This window comes from Hyperoodon ampullatus (assembly GCF_949752795.1).
Source record: "Hyperoodon ampullatus genome assembly, chromosome: 2".
Classification (NCBI taxonomy): domain Eukaryota; kingdom Metazoa; phylum Chordata; class Mammalia; order Artiodactyla; family Ziphiidae; genus Hyperoodon; species Hyperoodon ampullatus.
Genome location: NC_136915.1, coordinates 23,723,231 through 23,750,635, shown reverse-complemented (window position 1 = coordinate 23,750,635; position 27,405 = coordinate 23,723,231). Strand labels below are relative to the sequence as shown.

The 27,405-nt window shown below is 38.6% G+C and overlaps 1 protein-coding gene across 11 annotated transcripts in view; it reads right to left on the bottom strand.

Annotated features, from left to right (window-relative positions):
* Positions 1–25,099, bottom strand: part of EPB41 (erythrocyte membrane protein band 4.1) — a gene marked incomplete at both ends in the record, with an annotated part of 116,830 nt that extends 91,731 nt beyond the window's left edge. For 10 of the 11 annotated variants that reach the window (XM_079698505.1, XM_079698508.1, XM_079698509.1 and 7 more), the window contains 6 exons: positions 2,896–3,114; positions 5,432–5,507; positions 13,210–13,252; positions 20,488–20,592; positions 23,349–23,561; positions 24,632–25,099. In XM_079698505.1, the coding sequence (XP_079554631.1) occupies positions 2,896–3,114; positions 5,432–5,507; positions 13,210–13,252; positions 20,488–20,592; positions 23,349–23,561; positions 24,632–25,099 (1,124 nt within the window). The remainder of the gene's footprint in view (positions 1–2,895; positions 3,115–5,431; positions 5,508–13,209; positions 13,253–20,487; positions 20,593–23,348; positions 23,562–24,631) is intronic. The other variant, XM_079698512.1, reaches the window with a different exon arrangement.
* Between the last annotated feature and the right edge of the window lie 2,306 nt (positions 25,100–27,405).

The following is a 27,405-nucleotide window of genomic DNA, read 5'->3' as shown; positions in this document are numbered from 1 at the left end:
ATCCGCCTGCCAATGCAAGGAGCATGGGTTCAAGCCCTGGTCCAGGAAGATCCCACATGCCACGGAGCAACTAAGCCCGTGCACCACAACCACTGAGCCTGTGCTCTAGAGCCCGCGAGCCACAACTACTGAAGCCCAGGCGCCTAGAGCCCGAGCTCCGCAAAAAGAGAAGCCACTGCAATGAGAAGCCCATGCAGCAACGAAGAGTAGCCCCCGCTCGCAGCAACTAGAGAAAGCTGGCGTGCAGCATCGAAGACCCAACACAGCCAAAAATAAATAAATAAATTTATGAAAAGAAAAAAAGAAAGAAAGAAAAGAGCTGGCCTAATTCAAAGGGTGATTATAAAGGATAAATATGATATTATACATAAAGTGCCTAGCATAGTATCTGGCACATAATAACAGACACACAATAATTAGCTGCTTATAATGTTATGATGATTAAGTAACAATGCTATAAAGGAGAATCAAGCATTGCATGAGATTTAGACTATAAAGTCCTCCCAAACCTGAAATTCTACTATGATCAAATAACCATTAAAAGAATCATCAGATATTAAAGAATTAGTGTTAATTTTATTAGGTGTGATAGTTGTATTGTGTTCTTAAAATCTGTATCTTGGTAGATACTTAAGTTTTTATGGGTGAAATTATATGACTTGCTTTAAAACACTGTCAGGGAAAAATATGGAGGGGAATAAATGACTCAAGAAAGCTACAGGGGTAATAACTGTTGAAGCTGAGTGATAGATAAACTGGGGCTCCTTTAAAAAAAAAAAAAAAAAAAAAAAGGACTTCCCTGGTGGCGCAGTGGTTGAGAGTCCGCCTGCTGATGCAGGGGATACAGGTTCGTGCCCCGGTCCGAGAAGATCCAACATGCCGTGGAGCGGCTGGGCCCGTGAGCCATGGCCGCTGAGCCTGTGCTCCACAACGGGAGAGGCCACAATAGTGAGAGGCCCGCGTACCGCAAAAAAAAAAAAAAAAAAAAAAAAAAAAATCATCAGAGACAGAAGTTAGGTATCAATCATAATCTGATACCACTATTTTCTGCTGTTTTGCTCCACAGCAGCAGTAAAATATTTTCTTTTACCATTTTATTGATTGCTCAAAGATTACACTACCAATAAAAATCATTTTTAAATTATTAGAAAAAAAGAACATTTCCCTACAATCCTGACATTTTAACAAATCAAATTATTTTAATTGATTGCTTCTTTCCATTACTTGCTTTTGTATATATATATGTGTGTAATTATATATTTTATGTATATATATATAAATTTCTAGAATCGTAATCAGAATATAAATAAGTATATTAAAAACATATTTAAGGACAATACAACATGCTTAAGTTACAATCACCAACTAGTTGAAAGTGATATATTAGTAGTCTTAGATATCAGAGCATTGTAATGTACACGCTCATACTTGAAAAGCAAACCTCGGCAGTTCTCTGTAGAAACAGTGTGACCTCAGGAGAGTAAGGTGATAGTTATAAGACTATTGCTATGTAGGTTGTAGACTTTAAAGTCCTCATTATGGTTCTCATGACTGTGGAACCGGAACCTACAAGGGGAATAAGGCAACCAGAATTGGGGCACCTTGAGCTCAAACTCTCTCATTTGAGGCATCTCAATCCATGCAATCTTATTGGAACCACTCTAAGGAAAATAAGATGGCTCAACAGCCAAACAGAATACTTGTTCCTACCATGAAAAGCCTACTAAGACCACTCTGGACTTCTCAGCAGTATGACCCTTTGGAGTATCCTAGCCTAACTCATGCTAACATAATTCAGCGTACCAACTCAAGGCCAGGATCAGTCTCCTTAATAAGCTAAGGCAGGGCTTCCCTGGTCACGCACTGGTTGAGAGTCCGCCTGCCGATGCAGGGGACACGGGTTCGTGCCCCGGTCCAGGAAGATCCCACATGCTGCAGAGCGGCTGGGCCTGTGAACCATGGCCGCTGAGCCTGCGCGTCCGGAGCCTGTGCTCCACAACGGGAGAGCCCACAACAGTGAGAGGCCCGCGTACCACACACACAAAAAAAAAAAAAAGCTAAGGCAGCTTGTAAAATTTAGCTATAACAAGTCACTCAAATAACAATGGGATGTATGGAAGGAAGAAACACAAATTTTTCTGGGACTTTAATATTAGCTAACATTTATTGAATTTTTACTATGTAAGATGTATTAACTTTTTACACATATTACCTTTTTTAATCCTATGGCTCACCCTATTTCCTCTGAGGTAATGATCTCTATCAGACATATAAGGAAACTGAGGCTCAGAGAGATTAAGTGAATTACCCAAGGTCACAGGCCAGGACCAAGCAGAGCCAAGAATTCAACCCAGCTCAGTCTGAACTTGTTCTTGATCACTGTGTTATACCTCCCAACATTAACAAATTATTTCCATGGAAAAAAAATTAGTGAATTCAATAAAGACTTTTAAAAATACCTTCAGGGGTTTCATGGGCCCTCTGAAGTCTATCCATGTACATAGACCCCAAGTTAAGAACCTCTGCTCTAAAGATCTCAAGGCATCTAATACAGCATAATACATTTAAAATCTGGAAAAAAAAAAAAGGTAAGGCAATAATAATAATAGCTACCATTTATTGAGCACCTATATGTGCCAGATACTGTGCTTAGTGCTTTACATATATTACCTCATTTAGTTTTCATCCAACAATGCAACACCTATTACTCTGATGAGAAAACTGAGGTTCAGAGGGTTTAAATGACTTGCCCAAAGAATTGGGAGGGAACTGAGCTCAAGCTGACTCTTTCTATGGCACCAGTTCCCACTAAGGCAAACACTGAATCAATCCCAGGTCAAGGGTTTAAACTTACTGTCAAAGTAAACACAGAACAAATCCCGGAGACATATTTACCTGTATGACTTATGCAGTTCCATGACCTTCTCTTCAAGTTCCTTGGTCTGATTTGGGGCCAGTTTAAAATCACTAACATAATCTGCACCATGGAGTTCTGGGTCATAGTCTCCCAGCTCAGACTGGATGGTATAAGAACCTAATAATGCTAAGGTTGCAAATGAACAGGGCAGACGTCCTGCAACTATGTCCTGCCGAAGTTGAAGACATAAATAATACCTACAGCAAAAGAGAAACAAATGTCAGCATGTCAGCAACAAAAACAAAAACATGTCAGCAACAAAACCAATAACAAAATACAGAGAGAGAAAAAGGAAGAAAACAGGAGAGAGAGGTAGGGAGGGAGAAAGAAAAAGAATGATTAAGTAAATATGAGATAATATTAATAATTGTTCAGTGTAGGTAGAGGGTATATGGTTGTTCATTGTACTATTTCAATGTCAGATAGTAATAAAGGCTGCTTGGCCTCCAAATTGGGTCCCTTCTTTTCTATCACGTTGCTTTGCCAAATGCGTAGATACTGCCTTTCATATACAAAGATGACATTACTGATACATTTTCACTAGGATATGAACGTTCTTTGGTATATTTTTCCTCCAAGGTGGGCTTAAATTGCATGCAGCCTTCCACACACTATCATCTTGTAAGACCGATTCCACCTGTATGCTAAACTATAGGGAATTCAGATAAGGGTTGAAACAGTTAAGTCCAACAAACTGAGTGACCCTACATATGTCAGACACACCATATGGTATTCACACCCATGGCCCTGACCTCCTTAGCCCTTGTTCTGACTGGGTTAACCAGTTCAGACTCTTTTACCAAACAGGAAAGCTGGGGGGTATGATTAAATTGAAAACTCCTCTATTAATTAGAATCATATCTTTGACTTGACCATAATTAGATGATGAACAACATATGCACCAGCAATCATTTTTGCTATCTATGATTAGTCACTACATACAACTTTTTAAAAAAGTCAGAGCAATGCCAATCAAATCAGAAGAATCTTAAACTCTTCTAAAATGTAGGTAATTAGTACAGATTTTTAGGGATTTGTTTTGTTGTATATATAATAAACCTTAATGAAGAAAGATGAATAAGTAGCAACTGTAAGAGACAAATATTACCTGTGAAAAAGCAATAACCAAGACAATTTTTTCAGGCAGAGATATGGCATCTCAACTTCAAGAATATACTAAGGATAACTGGACAAAGAATAATTTTTTCAAATGGCATAGACATTTCACAGTACTTCACAAGCAGACCTTTTTTTTTTTTTTTTTTTTTTACGGTATGCGGGCCTCTCACTGTTGGAGCCTCTCCCGTTGCGGAGCACAGGCTCCGGATGCACAGGCTCAGTGGCCATGGCTCACGGGCCTAGCTGCTCCGCGGCATGTGGGATCTTCCCGGACCGGGGCACGAACCCGTGTCCGCTGCATCAGCAGGCGGACTCTCAACCACTGCGCCACCAGGGAAGCCCCAAGCAGACCTTTTAATAGTCTTAGGCTATTCTTATTTGAGAGAGATGAAAACTGAAGCCTAGAGAGTGTATATTTGTCTGAAATCAGATAGTTGACAGCAAAATCAGAATTAGAAAGCAGTTTCTCAACAACCAACAATTCAACTGAACAAACATTTGCCAAATACCTACTATGTATAAGGCTCTATGAAAGATGCTATGGATATATATATGTAGAGTAGTATTCTTTACTATATACTGTTTTTCCTTTTTCCTTTTTTGCTAATATTCAGTATTTATATAGAATCCAATAAAGGCCACTTTCTTAAAAAGGAATCAGTAAGCTATTTTTAAACAGTACAAGATTTATTTCATAAATTAAGTGGGCTCAAAAATTACTGAGGGGGTTTGCCTGGTGGCGCAGTGGTTGAGAGTCCGCCTTCCGATGCATTGGACACGGGTTTGTTCCCCGGTCCAGGAAGATCCCACATGCCACGGAGCGGCTAGGCCCGTGAGCCATGGCCACTGAGCCTGCGTCCAGAGCCTGTGCTCCGCAACGGGAGAGGCCACAACAGTGAGAGGCCCGCATACCGCAAAAAAAAAAGAAAAGAATTACTGAGGAAGCTTCAGTTCACGTACCTAATCATACAATTTAAAAGGGGAATAGGAAGAAAAAATAGTAACACTGAGACTTTAGCTTTTCTGATCCCTTAAGAAACAGCATGGTGGGAGAGGAGTATTTAAAACAAACAAAAAAAAGGCAGAGCTGTTTTGCCACACTGTATTTGTCTCTTGTCCTTTGGAGGATAGTACGGTTTATAGGTTCCCTGTCCACAGCATGGCATAATACCCGTGATAAGCAAGGTTAATTCCCTACCGATTTTCTCCAGGCAAGTCACAGATATTTGAGGCTTTTAGGATCACTTATTTGCAAGCCTGCCTTGAAGTGACCAGAAACTTTTTACCTTAGGTTTAATAGCTCATCATTTTTCATCAATTCTGAATGGAGAAATTCCCATAGCTTATGATAATGAGATTACTTATTACATATTTAACTATTAATAAATTATTTACCTTGTTATATCTTCTGTTAACTGTGCTGGGTCAGGTGGATAAAACTTTACATTAAATGTGAAATTCCAAGGGACACCTGTAAAAATAAACACAAAAGAATTTTATGCTTATGCCTAAGTTTCTGGTTGTTAGAAATACCTAAAAGTATTCAAAAAAATCTTTTTTTTCTTGAGGTGTCCTAATACTTTCATGCTTTGTGGGTGAAATATTATTTTTATTTAAAAAAGAAAAAGAAGAAAGTTGTTTAGACACCATCTAAGAGTATCTCATTTTTTTTACCCGACTTAATAGTTTTGTTTATAAAACAATATAAGCAAAATAACATAAAGGAAACTATCCTATAGGTGAACATGTTTGTAGCAATGGTTTTCAAAATGTGATCTATATACCACTCTGGGTCCTCAGAGGTCATTCAAAGTGATCCATGGATGTTTTCTTTTGGTGTTGGCATTATTTATTTGTGACATCTCTCAACATTATCTCAAATAAACAAAAGCATTCTTCCCATTAATATGGGTGAGATTATTTTAGAAATAAGAAGGAAGAGGCAATATGGGTGGCTCTTAGAAACTATAGCTCTAATGAAAATATTTTAGGTATGAAAACTACAAGAATTCAATCCTAAGACTCATACAAGTGTTTCATATTTTTTTATCTACAATGAAAATCAGAGATTGTGAGTAAAAGTTAAGTGGAGAATGCATTTCAATTTTTCCAACTAAGTGTTACCCCTTCAAGGTTTTTCTAACATGACTGTTTCCCAAAGAGTAGGGCCTGGTCTCAGTCAGAAATAAGTATGATTGGGCTTCCCTGGTGGTGCTCTGGTTGAGAGTCCGCCTGCCGATGCAGGGGACACGGGTTCATGCCCCAGTCCGGGAAGACCCCACATGCCGCGGAGCGGCTGGGCCCATGAGCCATGGCCCCTGAGCCTGCGCGTCCGGAGCCTGTGCTCCGCAATGGGAGAGGCTACAACAGTGAGAGGCCCGCATACAGCAAAAAAAAAAAAAAAAAAAAAAAAGAAAGCAGTATGATTGGTTATGATACTAAGAGCTACATTTTGTTCAGTACTTACTGTATGCCACGTACTAAGCTAGCCCTCTTATATACAGGTAGGTGCTACTATTAGTTCATTTTATTTATGAAGAAACAGAGGCTTAAGAAAATACATAGCTAGTGAATCCAGGGTTCTTTTACTCCAAATCCCATGCTTTTAACCATTGGACTCTATTACACTATAACAAACATCTGTGTTTCAAACATTGTTCTGTTTTGCATTCACAGCATTTCATCTCCAAATATCATTTTTATTGCTACTGGCTGGCAATGACCATATGCAAATTAAAATTTGAAATAGTTTGAATGTCTTAATGAATATGCAGTTTTAAGCATGCTAAAATATTTAATACAGGAGTCTCTTGGAAATGGTTGATATTTTCCTTCAAAATTTGAACTAAAAGGCAAATTCCAGACAATAAAACAAACTTGTCTCAAATCTACTCAATCCTAATGTTTACCATTAACTCACTTCTAATGTTTCACATCCCAAAAACTTTAAATGGAACTTAGAAAACCAACCCCATAATCGTTTCTCATAAAAAGGGTAAGGGGATGGGGAGGCAATATTTATAGTTCAAATACTGTAAAATACCATCTGTTGTTATGATTATGATATGTTAATAATCTAATCATTGTTAACTTATAATTCCCATATAGACATTAAAAAAAGGTGACTTCTATGCTACCTATAAAAAATGTATTGGCTAGAGGGCTTCCCTGGTGGCAGAGTGGTTAAGAATCCACCTGCCAATGCAGGGGACACAGGTTCGAGCCCTGGTCCAGGAAGATCCCACATGCCGCGGAGCAACGAAGCCCGTGTGCGCCACGACTACTGAGCCTGCACTCTAGAGCCCATGAGCCACAACTACTGAAGCCCACGCGCCTAAGGCTCATGCTCCGCAACAAGAAAAGCCACTGGAATGAGAAGCCCGCACACCACAACGAAGAGTAGCCCCTGCTCACTGCAACTAGAGAAAGCCCATGTGCAGCATGAAGACCCAGCACAGCTATAAATAAGTAAATTTATTTTAAAAAATGTACTGGCTAGAGCAAATCAATATGGGAAACAAGACAGCTAAAAGAATGTTCAATAAATGTGAATTCAGCATTTAAGAGCTTTAAACACAAATTCAGTTATTTCATAACATATATAAATGGCAATTTTTAATAGTAGAGGAAGATTAGCATTAAAGAAAGCAAATCAACAATAGTTTACAAAGTGTGGGGTTTTTTTCTCTTTGAGATAACTGATATAAAAAGCTTGATAGGGCCTCCCTGGTGGCGCAGTGGTTGAGAGTCCGCCTGCCGATGCAGGGGATACGGGTTCGTGCCCCGGTCTGGGAGGATCCCATATGCCGCGGAGCGGCTGGGCCCGTGAGCCATGGCTGCTGAGCCTGCGCGTCCGGAGCCTGTGCTCCGCAACGGGAGAGGCCACAACAGTGAGAGGCCCGCATACCACAAAAAAAAAAAAAAAAAAAAAAAAAAAAAAAAAAGCTTGATAACACCCACGACTGGTAAGGAAAATAAGCACTTTCTTCTATTGCTGATGTGAGTGTAAACTGGTACAACACTATGGAGAACAATTGAGAATATCTATCAAAACATAAAAGGTATATACTCTTTCACCTAGCAATTCCATTTTCATAAATGTATCTAAACATACACTTAAACGTGGTCAAATGATACGGGTATAAGATATTGTTTGTAATAGCAAATGTCTGGAAACAACCTAAATGTATTTATTTAGCAAGAAAAGATACACTGCCACTATATACTGTTAAGTGAAAAAAAAAAAATCAAGGCAAAGAACAGTGCATATAGAAAGCAACTGTGAAAGTTGGGGGTAGAAAAAAGTGGCTATTGTGAACAGCGCTGCTACGATGCAACTTACTATTAAATGGTTCAGAAAAAAGGTTGTGTGTGTGTGTGTGTGTGTGTGTGTGTAGATAAAGAGAAAAGATAAAATAGTAAAATATTAACATCTGAGGAATCTGGGTGAAGAGTACCCAGGAATTCTTTGTACCATTCTTTCAACTTTTAAGTCTGAAATTGTGTCCAAACATTTTTAAAATTAATAATTGAAAAAAGTTCCTGCCTTCTGGGTACACAGGAAAATAGGAACTATCTCATACACTGTTGGTGGGGATGTAAACTATTACAATCAATTTAAAGGAGAGCAATTTGGCTATATCTGGTAAAACTAAAAATAAACATACTCTATAATCTAGCAATTCCACTTTAAGCCAAATCAGTGGGTTTTTTTTTTTAATTAATTAATTTATTTTTGGCTGCGTTGGGTCTTTGTTGCTGTGTGCGGGCTTTCTCTAGTTGCGCAAGTGGGGGCTTCTCTTATTGCAGAGCACAGGCTCTAGGCGTCCGCGCTTCGGTAGTTGTGGCACTCGGGCTCAGTTGTTGTGGCTCACGGGCTCTAGAGCTGTGACACACAGGCTTAGTTGCTCCACAGCATGTGGAATATTCCTGGACCAGGGCTCGAACCCGTGTCCCCTGCATTGGCAGGCGGATTCTTAACCACTGCGCCATCAGGGAAGTCCTGGTGGGGTTTTGTAAACTGTGGATCATGATCCATTGTGAAATCAGTTTAATGGGTCAAAATCAGCATTTTTAAAAATGAAACAGAATACAAGAGAAAAAAGTCAGAGGAGGAATTCCCTGGCAGTCCAGTGGTTAGGACTTGGCACTTTCACTGCCAGGGCCCGGCTTCAGTCCCTGGTGGGGAAACTAGGATCCCACAAGCCACACAGTGCAGCCAAAAATAAAAGAAAAAGAAAAAAGAAAAGAAAAAACTCAGAGGATATCACTGTGAAATTTTCTTTTCAACTGAGATGAATTCCAAAATCATGTTTATAAGAAAAGCTAGTCATGAATGATTAACTGTTATATAATTCAATTTATATGATGTTCAAAAAGGTAAAACAGTATTTTTAGATATACATTCATACATTAGGTAATTTTTTAAAAACATTAAAAAATACAATGGAATCATTAACACAAAATTCAGGACAGTGGTGACTTCTTCAGGGGAAGGAGAGGAGGATACATTTAGAAGGAGCATATCCTGGGCTATAGAATTTCTTAAACACAGTTTGTGTTATTTTATATATCAGTATTTTTCAGAAGGTATAAGGATTTCTTGCTTTTGCTCTGTACTATTCCAGAAGGAGGTGGAAGTTGCTAGCCTGACTCAGCAGGGGAGAGCTCTCTTATTCAGAACCAAGGAAGTTAAACAAAGCTAAATATTAAGCTGGGAGAAGGGAAAGAGACTGATAAACCCTAGAAGAAGGTTCAAATGGATTGTTAGGTCCGAGGGAAATTTCAAAAATACAGGCGAAGCAATACTATCTATTGTACGTGGGTATGGATATATGAAGGAAAAATATAAAAACATGGACTGAGTCACCTCAAATTCATGAAAATAGATTTCTACGGATAGGGAGACAAGGGGATGGGACTAGGAGGAAAACAAAAGAGATAAACCTTACTTGTACTGTTCTATTTTAAATGTAAAAGTTAACACATGTTAATTCTGGGTAATGGGTACATGGGTGTTTGTTATATTAGCCTCCATTATTTTCTATATTTTTTGAAATATGGAAAAAATCTTGCTGGTGAATATCTATTACAAATTTAAACATTCATACTTTTTTATTCTACTTCTAGCAATTTACTACAGATACATCTAAGTGCACATATACATATATATTCAATACCTGTTTACTGCAACCCATCAGTAAGATTAGCGCTCTCTCTCTCTCTCTCTCTCTCTATATATATATATATATATATACAGTGCTACAACTTTATAATCATTAAAAAGATTTTTAACAAATGAAATAAATTGATATATGTTAATATAGAGTATACAAATTACGTTAAAGATTGCATATGTATATTAAATACATACAGAACACACATATTTATATTAAAATATATTTATAAAGTATATTATACATAAAATATAATGTATGCATTAAATACATATTTATATTAAAATGTATGTCTATATACACTCAGAACATCTCTGGACAGAACACAAGAAATTAGTTCAAGGACAGGGGAAGAAGGAAGATTTACCTTGTATTATATTCATCTGTATCTTTTAATTTTATACCTCATATTTATATCACCTATTTTAAAAAAATTTAAAACTACGTATGACATAATATACAGAAAATACAATATATAACAATGTATAACATAATTGTATTTTTGAAAAGCAAAATTTATATATGCCTAGAAAAAATCTTACAGATCATACCAATTTAACAGTGATTATATCTGGAGGATAGGATTTACAGGCTTTTTACTTGCTTCATGATATATTTTCATAATGCTTAAATTTTTTACAATGGGTATATATTACTTGTATGATGAAAACTATTTTTTTTTAAACTCAAGGGCTTTTAAAAAAAATTAATTTATTTATTTTATTTATTTTTAATTTTGGCTCTGTTGGGTCTTCGTTGCTGTGCGCAGGCTTTCTCTAGTTGCAGCGCATGGGCTTCTCATTGCAGTGGCTTCTCGTTGCGGAGCATGGGCTCTAGGTGCACGGGCTTTAGTAGCTGCGGCACACGGGCTCAGCAGTTGTGGCACACGGGCTTAGTTGCTCCACAGCATGTGGGATCTTCCTGGACCAGGGCTCGAACCCGTGTCCCCTGCATTGGCAGGTGGCTTCTTAACTACTGCACCACCAGGGAAGCCCATGAAAACTATTTTTAAAAAACCCAAAGTCTTTGCAATAGATAAATGTCAACCTTCTCTTTGGCTCAATGAAATATTTACATTTTGATGTTAAAGTTTGTGTCACAGACACGGTTTTTCTTTCCCATGTTGAAGGAAGAGGTTTTATTATTTTGTAAATTTTTTTTTAATGACACTTAGGTTATCTTTCTTAGAGTTTTTTTTTCTTTTTTCTTTTTTTCAATAGCCTGGAAGATAATCTACTAGATAGTCTTCTCCACTCATCATAAACTCTGTTTTAACTTTTCTTCCTAAAGAGTCTTCTTGTACAATCATTTATTCCTGAGTAATATTGAATATTAAAAGTATCTTCATTGGGGCTTCCCTGGTGGCGCAGTGGTTAAGAATCCGCCTGCCAATACAGGGGACACGGGTTCGAGCCCTGGTCTGGGAAGATCCCACATGCCGCGGAGCAACTAAGCCCGTGTGCCACAACTACTGAGCCTGCACTCTAGAGCCCGTGAGCCACAACTACTGAAGCCTGCGGGCCTAGAGCCCGTGCTCCGCAACAAGAGAAGCCACCACAATGAGAAGGCCACGTACCACAATTAAGAGTAGCCCCTGCTCACCACAGCTAGAGAAAGCCCGCGTGCAGAAACAAAGACCCAACGCAGCCAAAAATAAATTAATTAATTTAAAAAAAAAAGTATCTTCATTGAAAGCGGCTTGGAATCATGTTTTTTGTTGTCATGTCTCAAATATTCTGAATATTTTTTACTCGGCTTGCATTTTAAAACAAGATTTTAGGGGCTTCCCTGGTGGCACAGTGGTTGAGAGTCCGCCTGCCGATGCAGGGGACACACGGGTTCGTGCCCCGGTCCGGGAGGATCCCACATGCCGCGGAGCGGCTGGGCCCGTGAGCCATGGCCGCTGAGCCTGCGCGTCCGGAGCCTGTGCTCCGCAACGGGAGAGGCCACGGCGGTGGGAGGCCCTAGTACCGCAAAAAAAAAAAAAAAAAAAAAAAAAAAAAAAAAAAAAAAAAAAAACAAGATTTTATAGGCAGAGAGCAAATATGGAGAGTTGTCAGGCCAAATTTTGTTTCTTTATCTTAAGAAAAATAAATAAATAGGGTCTAAAAGAAAACATTTCACCATAACAAAAGTGTTTTCTTTTAAGAAACAAATGAAAAATAAAACTTCTTTTCAGGTGATACAGTTAAAACTTACTAATCATGATGAATAACATCTACTGCAGTTCCTCCAAGTTTCCTCAAAAATAAACTAAACTATAAGGACATCTAGTCATAACTGGGGGTGGAGGGTAAAGTCTCTACCCTTTAGCCCATTGGGCCTGAGGCTACAAAATACTAATCTAGACTTTTTTCAACCTAGAAAAATCTATCCCAGGACACCAGTCTGAGCAGGGTGTTCAGCAGTAATATATGCCAGAGGGCTTGGAGCTAAGAGAAAGCCACAATGACAGAAGGGTCACTGGCAAGGAATTTCTTCTATTCTTTTTTTTCCTTCCACAGATCCTTACATACTTCAATGTGGAAGAAGACAGTTGAAAAGGGACAAAAAAGAACTATAGAGAAGAAAACATGGAGAAGGTTAGAACTCAATAGTCCAGAACAATTTAAATGGAACAGGATCAGGCAGCAAACTCCCAATCGTAAGCTACTACAGTTTCAATCACTACCATTTTGAGAACTGACTCCCATATCCTTTTCTCTTCTATTCTTTGTTTGTTTCCACCTTCTGTTTCTCTCAATCATTCCTATCTTCCCCCACTTTGCCTAGTTGTGAAAAAAAATCATCAAGATCTGACCTACATCTCAGTAGTGTCTACCTCTGCTGTATCTTTCTATTATGGAATCTCTACCTTCCAAAGGAAGGCTTTATCTTAATTTCAAAGCCATCTGCCATAGTCAGAATTCTAAAGTGACTCACAGCCAGAAAAAGGTTGGAAATCCTCTGACCTACTAAAAAAAAGAAAGAGCTAGAAAAAGGGCTATATTCACTTACCACGAACCTGCTTTTTTATTTCTTTGGCAGAATCCAGCCATGTCTGTAAAAAGAAGAAAAGGCATTCACACAGAGCTCCAAAATACATAAACCACAGAGTACCAGAAGCAGGATTACTGACCATATCCAATAGTGTCTCCAGGTCAACCTACATTTCCAATATTTTTTGCATTAGTTTCACATAGCACAGTAATTTTGAACAGAGAAACAGGGAGCCAGACAGTTGGGCTTGAATCCTAGCTCTACTACTTCCTAGGTGAGTGACTTTAAGCATCTTTGTACTTCAGTTTCCTCATCTATTAGAGGAAATAAAATGAGATATTAGCAGTAGGGCCTATCTCAGAGTTACTGTGAAGATTAAAAGTTAATATATGTAAAGCTTTAGCAAACAAGAAATGCCAAATAGGCACTTGCTATTTTTATTATTCTGTAAAGACAAATAGAGATCTATAATCAGGATTGTTGATCTATAACCTAGATCTTATTTTTCCCTCCAACTCTGACCTCCAGTCTCATTCGAGTTTTCTATGTCAGCATAGCACCTGGTACATGGTTCATGCTCAGTTAATGTTTACTGAATGAATAACTATTTTGTTTTTCCTGACTACTCTTGCCACACTAATTTCTCCCTTCACCATTCTCCAACACCACTTAAAATCTGCACACCACAAGGGCAAGGTTCCTCAACCCATAGTAGACCATGCAAAACTAATGGCACTTAAAGAGAGCCTCACCATTAACATCCTTCATAGGCTCCTAGAGAAATGTTTAAAGACAGAAATTTCTAAATTGAATTGTCTAAAAGATTTTTATTGACATAAGACATATACAGAAAAGTACATAAAACATATCTATAGATCAATAAATTATCAAAGTGAACATATAAGTATAACATTACCAGCACCCCAGGAGCCCCTTTCATGCCTGCTCCCAATCCCCCCACCCCATTCCCCCTTCCAAAATGTTTAGAATTGAATTTTAGTTGTATTTAGAAAAGAAGAGTAAGGGAGGATTACTCCTCACCCTGTACCAACAAGGGCAAAGTTCAAGATGACCATCCCATGTGCCCTACCCAAGGAGTGGGCTTGAACACCACAATCTTACATTTGATTTTATATTACACTAACCGTTATATAAAGATAGTCACCACAACAGATAATAAGCAAAGAGTGAGGATGAGTTTCCTTTTCTCTCCCCTGCCCCTGCAATTAACACAGATGATTAAGAAATATGTTTTTAAAAATACCACTTAATATAAAATTATTCTAAAGTATAAAAACTAAGTACATACTTGTTTAAGTCCCGTCAGAAAGGGCAGGGGGTAACCTGGGTGTTTCTCCTTCCTCTCTCATTAAGACTAAAGAACTTTAAGTTGTTATAGGTCCAAAGGCAAAAGAAGACTTTAAAAGCGCCAACTGATAAGTTTTGTGGAACTTCTGAGAACCTTGCAATCCAGAACTCTTAACAAAGACTACTTTCTATCACTGTGGAATGAACATGTCCCCTACAGAGTGAGGTGGCTCCATATGTTCCCTATTTTTAAGAGAAATCTCCCAAAGTAGCCTGAAGCTGCCAAGTTTCTTACAGGGATTCCATGAGCCATTCTATGACTCTAAGGCTAGAATTCCCACCAATCTGACATAAAGAGGGCAAATCCAGATTTGTGCCAATCACATGGGACTCCAAGGTATAAGGTACCTTATAGAACAAAGTATTATTTCTTCAGTATCTAGACCTCCGAATCAAAATCAAAAAGTGTGTACAAGACAACAAAAAATCAGTGTGCATAACAATAGGTACTTTATGCTCAATTTAAACTATTCAATTCAGAGCATTTTATTTAGCCAACAAGTATTTAGGAATGCCTCCATGTGTTAGGCACCAATGTTACAAAAAAGGATTTAAAAATAGTGCTTGTCCTCAAGGAGCTGTCAGTCTAAAGGAAGAGCTGAGTAGGGAACAATTTGTCTTTTCTTAGAGGCAGTTAGGAAATGTTTTTCAAAAGAATGTTTTGGGGGAAAAAAAGGTAAAAAAAAAAAAGAACATTTGGGAGATCTAATTTAGGGTTGAAGAACAAATAAGAGTTAGGCAAAAAAAGAAGTGGAAGTAATTAGAAAGGCACAGGGTATATAAAGAGAACATGATACATCTGAGTTGCTGAATGTAGTTCAGCAAAGCTGGAGCACAGAAGTGAAGAGGAGAGATGTAAAAGGAAAAAGAACAGTAAGGGCCAGATCATAGAGGCCATAGTATTCCATGCTAAGAAACTTGGACTTCATCAAGTTACAGGCCAGGGAGAATCACTGAAGGATTTAAAATAAGAGTGACACAAATTTGAGGTAGACAGGGAGACCAAATAAGAAGCTGTTGTTGAGAATGATGATAGTCAGGATTTGTGACTGAGTAAATAGGGTGGGCTGATGATGAGAGGTGGTAAAGTACAGTAGTAAACAAAAATTCCTAAGTTGCTAGCTTGGGCAACCGGGTAGATGTGGTACTATTCACTGAAACAGAAAATGTAGGAAAAGGAATAAATTTTCATGAAGAAGAAAAAAATAGCAAAAAACTGAAAACAACCCAAATATCCATCAACAATAGAATAAATAAATTATGGTATATTTATATAGATACACGTTCAAGGTGTCTTTGGAAACCCAAGTGGAATATTTCAGTAGATAGCTGGATAAGCAGGTCTGGCACTCAGAAGAGTGATTTTAACCAGGGAGATAAATTTGGGCACTTTCCCCATATAGGTGGCAAATGAAGCCATGAAGGTAGATAAAAATCATCCAGGGAGCATATAATAGAGTTAAAAGAAAGAAACTAAAGATAAACCTTGGGGAACATTTACAGTTAAGGGATGAAGAGAGGATAAAGAGCTGAGAAGTAAACTGAGAAGAAGTGACCAAGTGGTAGGAGGAAAACAGGAGAGACTGGTATCACGGAATCCAAAGGAATAGAACATTTCAAGGATGGATAGGCAAGCTCATCAATGCTGAAAAATGGACAAGGAACATGAAGATGAAAAACTGTCAGATTTATCTTGGCAAGGGCAGTTCAGCAGAGTGGTAAGAGCAGAAATCAAAATACGGTGAGTTATACCAAGTGCTGGTGAGAATGTGGCACAGCTGAAACTCTTAGTGCTGGTGGGAGTGTGAATTGGTAGCACCACTTTGGAAAACTGATAGTATCTACTAAAGCTGAACATATATGTGTCATCCACAACCCAGCAATTCCACTTCTGGGAAGCCAACAGAAATGAATATGACAAGATATGCACTAAAAGACATGTATGAGAATGTTCCCAGGAGCATCATTCATAAAAGCCACAAACTGTAAACAAGCCAAATGTCCATCAACAGCAGAATGCATAAATAAAGTGTGGTATAGTCAAACAATGAACTATTATACAGCAGCAAGAATGGATGAACTACTGCTACTTGCCACAACATGGATGAAACTCAAAAACATGATATTAAACAAAACAAAAGAAGCCAGACCTAAGAGCACATACTGTATGGTTTCGCTTATGTAAAGTTTAAAAACAGGCAAAACTAATTGATGGTGATAGATGTTAGGAAGACATCTGTTACTTTTGACAGGGCCTGAGGTAGGAGTACTGATTGTTAGGGGCTGGCGGTAGTGACTGGAAGGGGAAACAAAGTGGGATTCTGGAATCCTTCAGAAAAAAATCCTTGATTCATTCATAAATAACTTATTCCAAGCAGGAATAAAATCTAGGAAGCAACTATTGGGTTGGCCAAAAGGTTCATTTTGTTTTTTCCGTTAAGATGGCTCTAGTAGCACTTAGTTGTCTTCAACTTCATTTGAAACAATTTTGTTAGATTATATGTGACAGCCGTCATATCAACATGCATTTAAAAAAAGACTTATCAAAATTGGTGAATTTTTGTGTGACATTTTAATATTGAAAATGGAAGAAAAAAAGCAACATTTTCGGCATATTATGCTTTATTATTTCAAGAAAGGTAAAAATGCAACTGAAACACAAAAAAAGATTTGTGCAGTGTATGGAGAAGGTGCTGTCACTGACCGAATGTGTCAAAAGTAGTTTGCAAAGTTTCATGCTAGAGATTTCTTGCTGGACGATGCTCCATGGTCTAGTAGACCAGTTGAAGTTGATAGCGATCAAATCGAGACATTAACTGAGAACAATCAATGTTATACCACGAGGGAGACAGCTGACATACTCAAAATATTCAAATCAAGCACTGAAAATCATTTGCACCAGCTTGGTTATGTTAATCACTTTGATGTTTGGGTTCCACATAAGTTAAGCAAAAAAAACCCTCTTGACCGTATTTCCACATGCAATTCTCTACTTAAATGTAGCGAAAACATTCTGTTTTTAAAACAAATTGTGATGGGCGATGAAAAGTGGACACTGTACAATAATATGGAATGGAAGAGATCGTGGAGCAAGCGAAATGAACCACCACCAACCACACCAAAGGCCGGTCTTCACCCAAAGAACGGGATATTGTGTATATGGCAGGATTGGAAGGGAGTCCTCTATTATGAGCTCCTTCTGGAAAACCAAACAATTAATTCCAACAAGTACTGCTCCCAATTAGACCAACTGAAAGCAGCACTCGACAAAAAGCATCCAGAATTAGTCAACAGAAAATGCATAATCTTCCATCAGGATAATGCAAGACCGCATGTTTCTTTGATGACCAGGCAAAAACCGTTACAGCTTGGCTGGGAAGTTCTGACTCATCCACCACATTCACCAGACATTGCACCTTTGGATTTCCATTTATTTAAGTCTTTACAAAATTCTCTTAGTGGAAAAAAATTCAATTCCCTGGAAGACTATAAAAGGCACCTGGAACAGTTCTTTGTTCAAAAAGATAAAAAGTTTTGGGGGACTTCCCTGGTGGCGCAGTGGTTAAGAATCCGCCTGCCAATGCAGGGGACAGGGGTTCGAGCCCTGGTCCAGGAAGATCCCATGTGCTGTTGAGCAGCTAAGCCCATGAGCCACAACTACTGAGCCTGTGCTCTAGAGCCTGTGAGCTGCAACTACTGAGCCCACATGCTGCAACTACTGAAGCCCGCACGCCTAGAGCCTGTGCTCTGCAACAAGAGAAGCCACCACAATGAGAGGCCTGTGCACCGCAACAAAGAGTAGCCCCTGCTCTCAGCAACTAGAGAAAACCCGCGTGCAGCAGCGAAGACCCAATGCAGCCAGAAAATTAATGAATAAATAAATAAATTTTTTTTAAAAAGATGCATCACTGTGAATCTCAGAACACTAAAGAAAGGTAGAAAGAAAGAGAGAAAAAGAAGAGAAGGAGGGAGCAAAGGAGGGAGGGAGGAAGGGAAGGAAGGAGGGTAAAAGATTCTACTAGCCTAATTCTACACAGGGCAAGAGAGAGGGGAGATCATACAAAGCATCACAAATCAGAATGGCTTTGACCTTCTCAATAGCCAATATTAAAAGCTAGAAGACAATGGAGCAATGCCTTCAAAATTATGAAGGCAAATCATTTCAAGCCTAAAATTCTATACCCAACCAAACTATCAACCAAATACAACAGTACAATAAACACATTTTCAGACATGTAATGTCTCAAAAAGATTACATCCCATATGTAATTTCTCAGAAGGAGTGCTCTATCAAATACCAGGAGATGCTAAGATAAAGGGGAAACAAGAGAAACATCACAGGAGAGAAGTACAACAAATCCCCAGGATAATGGTGATGGGAAATACCTGGGTCAACTATATGCAAGACAGAGAGAGCAACTCATCCAGACTGGAGAAGTATGACTCAAAGAGATAGCATACTGAAGAAGGACTGTCACCATCACAATGGCCTTTGCTACCGTATTGTCCCTTTAACCTGACAATGCTAAGGAAGTCTCCTCCAAACTCATTTTTGTACAGGATTTACTTGGGCCATATGCAAATGAAGTTCCTGCTTTCCCTTCTATGTTCTACTTCCTGAATCAGCTAAAGACCTTCATTTTAACCCAAAGGAAAACTCTGCTTTGACCTATTTCCGAGAGCTGGAAGTTAGCCATGATGAATTTAGAAGCAGAAAATATAGAACATCCCATTACCCCAACCATATCCTGTAAGAACCTGGCCCATCAGACCTGCCAGATGCCCCAAATATGATAAGCCCTATGTTTCCCAGGATTCACTTGTCCACTGACTTCCCCAGAAGGGGTTCTTATAAACAATCAGAGAAGTTGAAACTAGATTATGATTCAGAGACATCAACTTTTTTTCCCAGAAATATTTTATCTAAGGGGGACAATAAAGCCCTTTTTTACTCAGCCAGATTTGTTGTTTGCTGTACAATCAAATTCAGCTTTTATATTAGGCACTTTTAACATCACTTTATACAGAAATATATCAATGAATATAAATAAAGCAATTTAATATTTTCTCATTAAAAAATAAATAGGATAGTGAAAACTACTATAAGGAAATAAAACTTGCTGATAGGATAGAGTATGGATGACACCAACAATAGCAAAAAGTTTTCAATGCAACTGGAAGCTTTTTACCAATGTGAGCACTGGAAGCTCAACTGCAAGATGAAAGAATTTCCTCTGCTGAATGCCTTTGGATGAGCCAGCTCCCAGCAATTTAAGTATACTTGGTTCATAGAAAAATTATAACAGTTACATTAAACAAGTAGGTACTGGTACTCAGTGACTTCATTTATATGCCAAATTCAAGTATTCTCAAACATTCTAACATAAACCTGAGTGGGGGACACACACACAATATAAAAACATTCAATTTGGGCCTCCCTGGTGGCGCAGTGGTTGAGAGTCCGCCTGCCGATGCAGGGGATACGGGTTCGTGCCCCGGTCTGGGAGGATCCCATATGCCGCGGAGCGGCTGGGCCCGTGAGCCATGGCTGCTGAGCCTGCGCATCCGGAGCCTGTGCTCCGCAACGGGAGAGGCCACAACAGTGAGAGGCCCGCATACCACAAAAAAAAAAAAAAAAAAAAAAAAAAAAAAAAAAAAAACATTCAATTTTATCTCACTGAGCTTGTATAACATAAAATACTTCTCAGTATTTTCCTCGATTCATGGGAGAACTTGCTAACTCACAGCTGCAGAAAGTTTTTCACTGTAGTATTAGAGGTGTTGTTTTGTTTTTTAATTACCTTCAATCTTTCCTTACTACGTACACTGTATCTTGGAGAGGCAGGAATAAATACATTCTTAACAACAGTAAATGAATTAAAACAATTTTGGGGGGTCAGTTTCTTATATTACAAGCAGTCTTCTCACCTTAGAGGTTGCATTATCCCAAATGGCTAGACTAAAGTAGTCTTCTTCCAAAAGATTGAGGTGTTCACATACTCGTTTAAGTAAATCTTGTCCCTTAGCATGTTTCTGCAAAGATACACATACTTTAGTTGAGGTTTCCTCTTATTCCTGCATTTATCACGAAATAACATAAAATGTCACTTTCCAATTTTCTCTTTTATCCTTGGTTACTAACACTTTCAGATGGTTGCATAGTGCAAGTAGAACAAAGTGAGTAACAAAAATCCTGTTTCTTAATTTGTCAGTTTAAATATGCAACACATTTATAGTTGCTTGGAAATGCTGCTACAATTCAGAGCAAAATTCCATCAAGCATCCCCCACCTCCATCCTAAACATTACATTCTTTATTTTTGGTGTATTTCCTGAAGCCTGCTATGGGTCGCTGTCAGTCAGCATAAGCACCTGACTTACCTGAATCAGCTGTCGACACTGACAATTAACAGTGGCTATGGAAATCATTAGACTCTCTATCATTCCCAGACCAAATGTCCCAAGACAATGAGCTATGTCTCAACTCCCTGCAATCTCTTTCAGAAAAATGCATAAAGTATAAGATTTTAGGTACCCTCCAGACATTACCCATTGCAGTGGCTCTTTCAGTTGTGCTACAAATCATTTCTTAATGTTTCTCTACCCAGAAAATCAAACCATTACCAATTTGGGGTACTGGTATTCCTGTTTATAGGGAGGAAATGCCATAACTCAGGGACTGAGATTTAGAGTGAAAAAGTCCCTGCTTTTTCATTTACTAGCTAAACAACCTGAGTCAATTTCTGAACATTAGCTTTCTCATCTGTGAAGTGATAAGAATATGTATACTTGTCCTACTTAACTACTGGAATTGTTGAAAAAAATTAAATATGCTGGACTTCCCTGGTGGCACAGTGGTTAAGGATCCACCTGCCAATGCAGGGGACACGGGTTCAAGCCCTGGTCCGGGAAGATCCCACATGCCGTGGAGCAACTAAGCCCGCGAGCCACAACTACTGAGCCTGCACCCCACAACTACTGAAGCCCGCGCGCCTAGAGCCCGTGCTCCGCAACAAGAGAAGGCGCGGCAATGAGAAGCCTGTGCACTGCAACGAAAATAGCTCCCGCTCGCTGCAACTAGAGAAAGCCCGCGTGCAGCAATGAAGACCCAACGCAGCCAAAAATAAATAAATAAATAAATTTATTTTTAAAAAAATAATAATAATAAAAACTTTTTTAAGTAATAAAAAATTAAACTTGCTAATGTCTTCTGAGAAATACATTTTTTAAAACTTCCAAAAAATTAGGAATCATTTTTTGGCACATATACATGACATGTCCTTCTCTCAGTGAGCTGAGCTATTTTTAATGACTATTAGTAATTCACATAGATGTTCATTCATTTTTAGACTTATCCCATCTATATTATATCATTTTCTTCATTTTCTCCCTTCTATGTTTTCACTCTATATGACAGAGATGATTAGGGAATTCTTCACATACAGGTCCCTACTCCCTTATTTATAATTCCAAAATTCAGAAGTTCTAAAAAGTAAAAGTTTGGGCTTGTTTATTTTGTTTTTGTTCAAAGCTCATCTGAAGGCAAATTCTGACCTGAACTGTTATGGGCTATTTTTTATCTTTATTTATCCAACTTAGAGTGAATCTTCATATATTTTACCATAGAAATAATGTGTTTGATAATGTACCTACTGCTACACACTCTGCTGGGAATATTATGAAATTTGCAGAATATGTACTTGTTGCTTTTCTAAAACCCAAAATATTCTGAATTCTGAAACACATCTGCCCCCAAATGTTTCAGATATAAGGGACCCATATCTAGATTTTTGTCTGAATGGGAAGAATGAGTGTGGAATAGCTTTCCCCATCTCCAGACTAGCTAGTGGTGAGAAGCAGAAAGAGTAGACCCTAGGTCTTCTCCAGTTACCAGGTGTAGTAACTATTTTAAAAATGCAACAGTGTATTTTCCTTGATTTCTCTTTCAAAACTTGGAGAGGGAATTCCTATTAATAAATACAGTATAATATTTTAGACTACTTATTTGTGTTTTGATATATTTGCATATAAATAATTCAATTTCAAAATAATTTTTTACACACCTAAGATACAAGCATATGTGAATTATATGTTTTATCAAAAGGCTATTATTAGTAATAATCACAATTGCTTTTTATCAAGCATATCATAATTGACAATTACTGCTCTAGTTAAAAAAATTGCTGATAGATTTTTAAGGACTTTTAACTTGTCTTGAAGAAGCAAAAGAATAACTGAAACAACTCTGACATTTTTATTCAATCTTGATTCAATTATTTATTCTGGAAATAATAGAGAATTTTAATAAATGGGATTACTTGATTTAAGTTTTTTATATCCTATCTCATGGAGCTAAAGAAATACATTAAATAAAGCTCATTAAGGTTTAGATCTGGGAGAGCAGAAATGAACAGACAGTAATTTTTTTTTTTTTGATAAATAAAATTATGGGGACTGATGGACCTAGAAACTGAGGCTATCCTGGGAAATCTAGTCATGGAAGATCACTCTATAAATAACAAATCAATTTTTTTCTTAAACGAAATTATTTTGGATTATAAAAGTAACACATGCTCAATTCACAAGATTGGGCAGATATAGAAAAAGCTGGAGAAGAAAATAAGACTCACTCATAATCCTTCCACACCTCCACCTCCAGAAAATCACTATTAACATTTCAGTCCATAGAAATATTCATTATACTGGGTCTTAGGCCATGGCACCACTTACCCAACCCTACATGAAACAATTTGTAAGAGTTCTAACTACTTGAGATTGAAATGCACTCACCTCCACAACACATTCATAAACTGTGTCATCCAACAAAGAAACCTTGCAATGCATGTTTCTGTGTCTTCTGATCGATTTCTGGGAAGCTTTTAATTCTCCTTCTGCTATTGATTCAGGACTTTCTTCTTTTACTTCTATTTTAGAGCAGTCTTCAAGTCCTCCTCCTTCCTCAGTCTGAAAATCGGGATCTTCTCTGTGTTCTTCCTGAGCAGGCTACATACCCATGACATCACCAAGTCAGTAACAAAGACATTTCACAAAACGTGCCGTATACACGTTTGCCTATAATATTGCTACCAATAAAAGCACTAACTGAAGAAGAAAAACTGTTAAAACAAATACAAGTGATATTAAGATTATTTTTCTGTAAAAGATATTATGATCTCCCAAAAGATCCACAGACTCTGCTATTCTCAAAACTTTATGATAGAAGGTAAAATCCCATCTTTCAAATCAATAAATGAAGGTTTCAGGTAAACCAGAGGACAGCAATCTGTTGCTCTCAGCACTATATTTTCTCCCTGACTATGCCATTGCCTATTATTAAAACCTATTAAAACGTAAACATCTTTGCCCCATGCTCCTCAGTTTTAGCGACATAGCCTTATGAATTGCAAAACGAGTTGTGATTTGTCATGTAGTCTAAATTTTATGAATGGGGAATTCCCTGGTGGTCCGGTGGTTAAGACTCCACACTCTCACTGCCAAGGGCCCAGGTTCAGTCCCTGGTCGGGGAACTAAGATCCCACAGGCCTCGAGGCACGGCCCAAAAACAAAAAAACAAAGAAACAGAAAAAACCCATAAATTTCTTTGAATGGCTAAAAGGGGTTCTTGGGACCATTTCAGAGCATAAGGCAACATATGTATAGTAGGCTAACAACTGTAAATACCAATTAACTCATTTTTACCAGGTAACAACCATGATAAATGCAAAGAAGATTCAAAGAAGCAAGAGACAGATTGAAATCTGGATCTCCTAAGGCAATCATTAAGTCATCCCAAAGTAATATAGGTGGGCTTCCCTGGTGGCGCAGTGGTTGAGAGTCCGCCTGCCGATGCAGGGGACACAGGTTCGTGCCCCGGTCCGGGAAGGTCCCACATCCCACATGCCACAGAGTGGCTGGGCCCGTGAGCCACGGCCGCTGAGCCTGCGAGTCCGGAGCCTGTGCTCCGCAACAGGAGAGGCCACAACAGTGAGAGGCCCACGTATCGCAAAAAAAAAAAAAAAAAAAAGTAAAGTGTATAACCTCCCTTCATCTCCCACACATTCGCACACCCTTACCTGTGTTTCTGCACTGCTTAATGAATGAAGATCCAAGGATGGGTCGGTTTTGAGCTCAGGCTCAGGAGCTGCAATCGGGGCCTTTAAAATGATCTCTTCGTCAAGACTGGCTCCAAATTCTATCTCTTTATGACCTTCACCTTTCTCTTTCGCTGACTCTACTTCTTTGCCTTCCTCCTCAGAGACCTGAGATTTAGGCCTTTTGAGAAATGAGGAGAACAGCCGTGACAGGCCCCTGTTTTCTGATGTCCGCTCCTTGTTCTTGGTCAAATCTTCATGTGTTGGAGTGTCTCCATTAGATGTTTTCAGCTTCTGCTCACACTGATTATCTCCCTCGGCTGCTGCTTGAGGAGCCTCTTCCAGCTGAGTTTCCTGTTGACCCGAGTTTGTGGCTCCCTCACCCTCTTCCTTCTGTTGCTGCTGCTGTGGATTTTCAGCCTCAGCCACTAAACTCTTCTCTGTTGTCATGACGTTGCTATTAAAAAGAAGATGGAAAAGGAGAGCTCTTAGAAGCAAAACACATTACTGAAGGCAAAACCCTCACTTGGGTCAAGTGTGCCAGAATTAATATTTTTAGGTATTTAATCACCAACAGACAGTACTCCAGTCCATTAAACATAAGACTTTCCATTAAAGCACAAAAATATCTTACCTGTACATCCTGGATAAATTATTAATGCCTTGACTTGCTAAAGTTATGACATAGAGAAATTAGCTTAAAATAGTACCCTCTGAAGCCACCTTAGTGAAATGTATCATATTTTAAATTCAAAGCTCAGAACTGGACATAGCAAATACATTTTTATCCTTCCTAAAAAAAAAAGATGTTATTTATACACTGTCCTTTGAGGGTATCAATCTTCAGGTGCTGGATTTGCAGGAATTATATGCAAAATTCTCTACACCCTAAGAGATAATGGGATTAAAAGATTCCCCAACTCTTTATTATTCTTTTTCTTTATATTTCTCAGAATGCATAGACTTCATATTAAGAACAGAAATGTAGAATTCTGTTCATTTATTATCAGACTTGACAACAGCAATGACAAGTATACAGTTAAAATAATCACAAAAGAGGGCTTCCCTGGTGGCACAATGGTTAAGAGTCCGCCTGCCGATGCAGGGGACACGGGTTCGTGCCCCGGTCTGGGAGGATCCCACATGCCGCGGAGCGGCTGGGCCCGTGAGCCATGGCCGCTGAGCCTGCGCGTCCGGAGCCTGTGCTCCGCAACGGGAGAGGCCACAACAGTGAGAGGCAAAAAAAAAAAAAAAAACCAGTACCGTAAAATAATCACAAAAGAATTCCTTAGGTTTTCGTGTTACAACAGTAAATTACAGCCTCTTGCAGAAGAATACGACTTTAAGTTCTTTAAGACCTTTCTTCCTTCTGACAAATGTGATTTTGAATGCTCATCATTTTTAAGAGTAGCAGTGAACTATTACAACAGAGGAAACTAGAGAAATAAGGAGAAAAAGAAACAAAATAGAGAAGAAAAATCTAGAAAGCAAATGTTGATTCAAGTATAAGAGAGAAGGCAGGCTGTAGACCTCACATATTTCAAACTTGTTGGTTTCTAGCCTCCTGATCTCAAAAATCCCAGTATTATTAGTTAAGCCACATAATAATGCCAAAGAGCAATGTCACACCTAGTTTACTAAAGGATAACCAACACACAAGGGAACTTTTGAGCAATTTGACTACTGATGGCCTTACACTTTGATTCACTGCTATACCTAAAAGTACTCCACTCAAAAAGCAGCATTGGGCTTCCCTGGTGGCGCAGTAGTTGAGAGTCCGCCTGCCGATGCAGGGGACACGGGTTCGTGCCCCGGCCGGGAAGATCCCACATGCCGCGGAGCGGCTAGGCCCGTGAGCCATGGCCGCTGAGCCTGCGCGTCCGGAGCCTGTGCTCTGCAATGGGAGAGGCCCCAACACAGTGAGAGGCCCGCGAACCGCAAAAAAAAAAAAAGCAGCATTTACATTGTCTCTGCTTCTGCTCCATACTATTTAGATGAAGTAATTTCATTTGGATGTTAACAATCCGAATTAATGAACCATATTCAGCTCATTCCCGCCTCAGGCCCTTTACACTTGCTGTTCTCTCTGCCTATGATGTTCTTCTCCTAGATATTTGAAAGATGGTCCTCTCCTCATTACTGCCTCTGCTCAGATGTCACCTCTTTAGAAAGCCCTCCCATACACACCCTATCTAAAATAATGGCCCTTACTCCTCCAGATGGCCTCACAGCACCTACTGTACTTATTATTATTTACGAATATGTTAACTTATTTGTTCACTGGTTTATTGTCTTCCCTTCCCCCAGCTAAAATGTAAGTTACATGAGGACAGAATGGTCCCTGGCACATTATACATATTAATAAAAATCTGTTGAATAAATTAATTTCAATTGAATATATCTGACAAATAAAAACTGCAAAGGTGTTCTCTAAATTATTCGAGTAAATAATGCCTAGGTCCTATGCTAGGTGCCTGGGATACAACAGTAAACAAAACAAAACAAATAAGGTCTATGTCATCATGGAGTTTATATTCTTGATTCAACTTTAACCAGTATAATGAAAGAAAATTTAAGAGAACTCTTATTTACAATATGAGTGAAATCTAAATAATTGTATGTAAATGGAACACAACAGTGAAAACAAGGGAAGGAAGCTAATGGTACTGAGAGCTATTTCCGTGTCAGGCCCCGGGTAAGGGATATTATCTACATTATTTAAATTAAGCCTTTCAACAACCCTGAAAGGGAAAGAG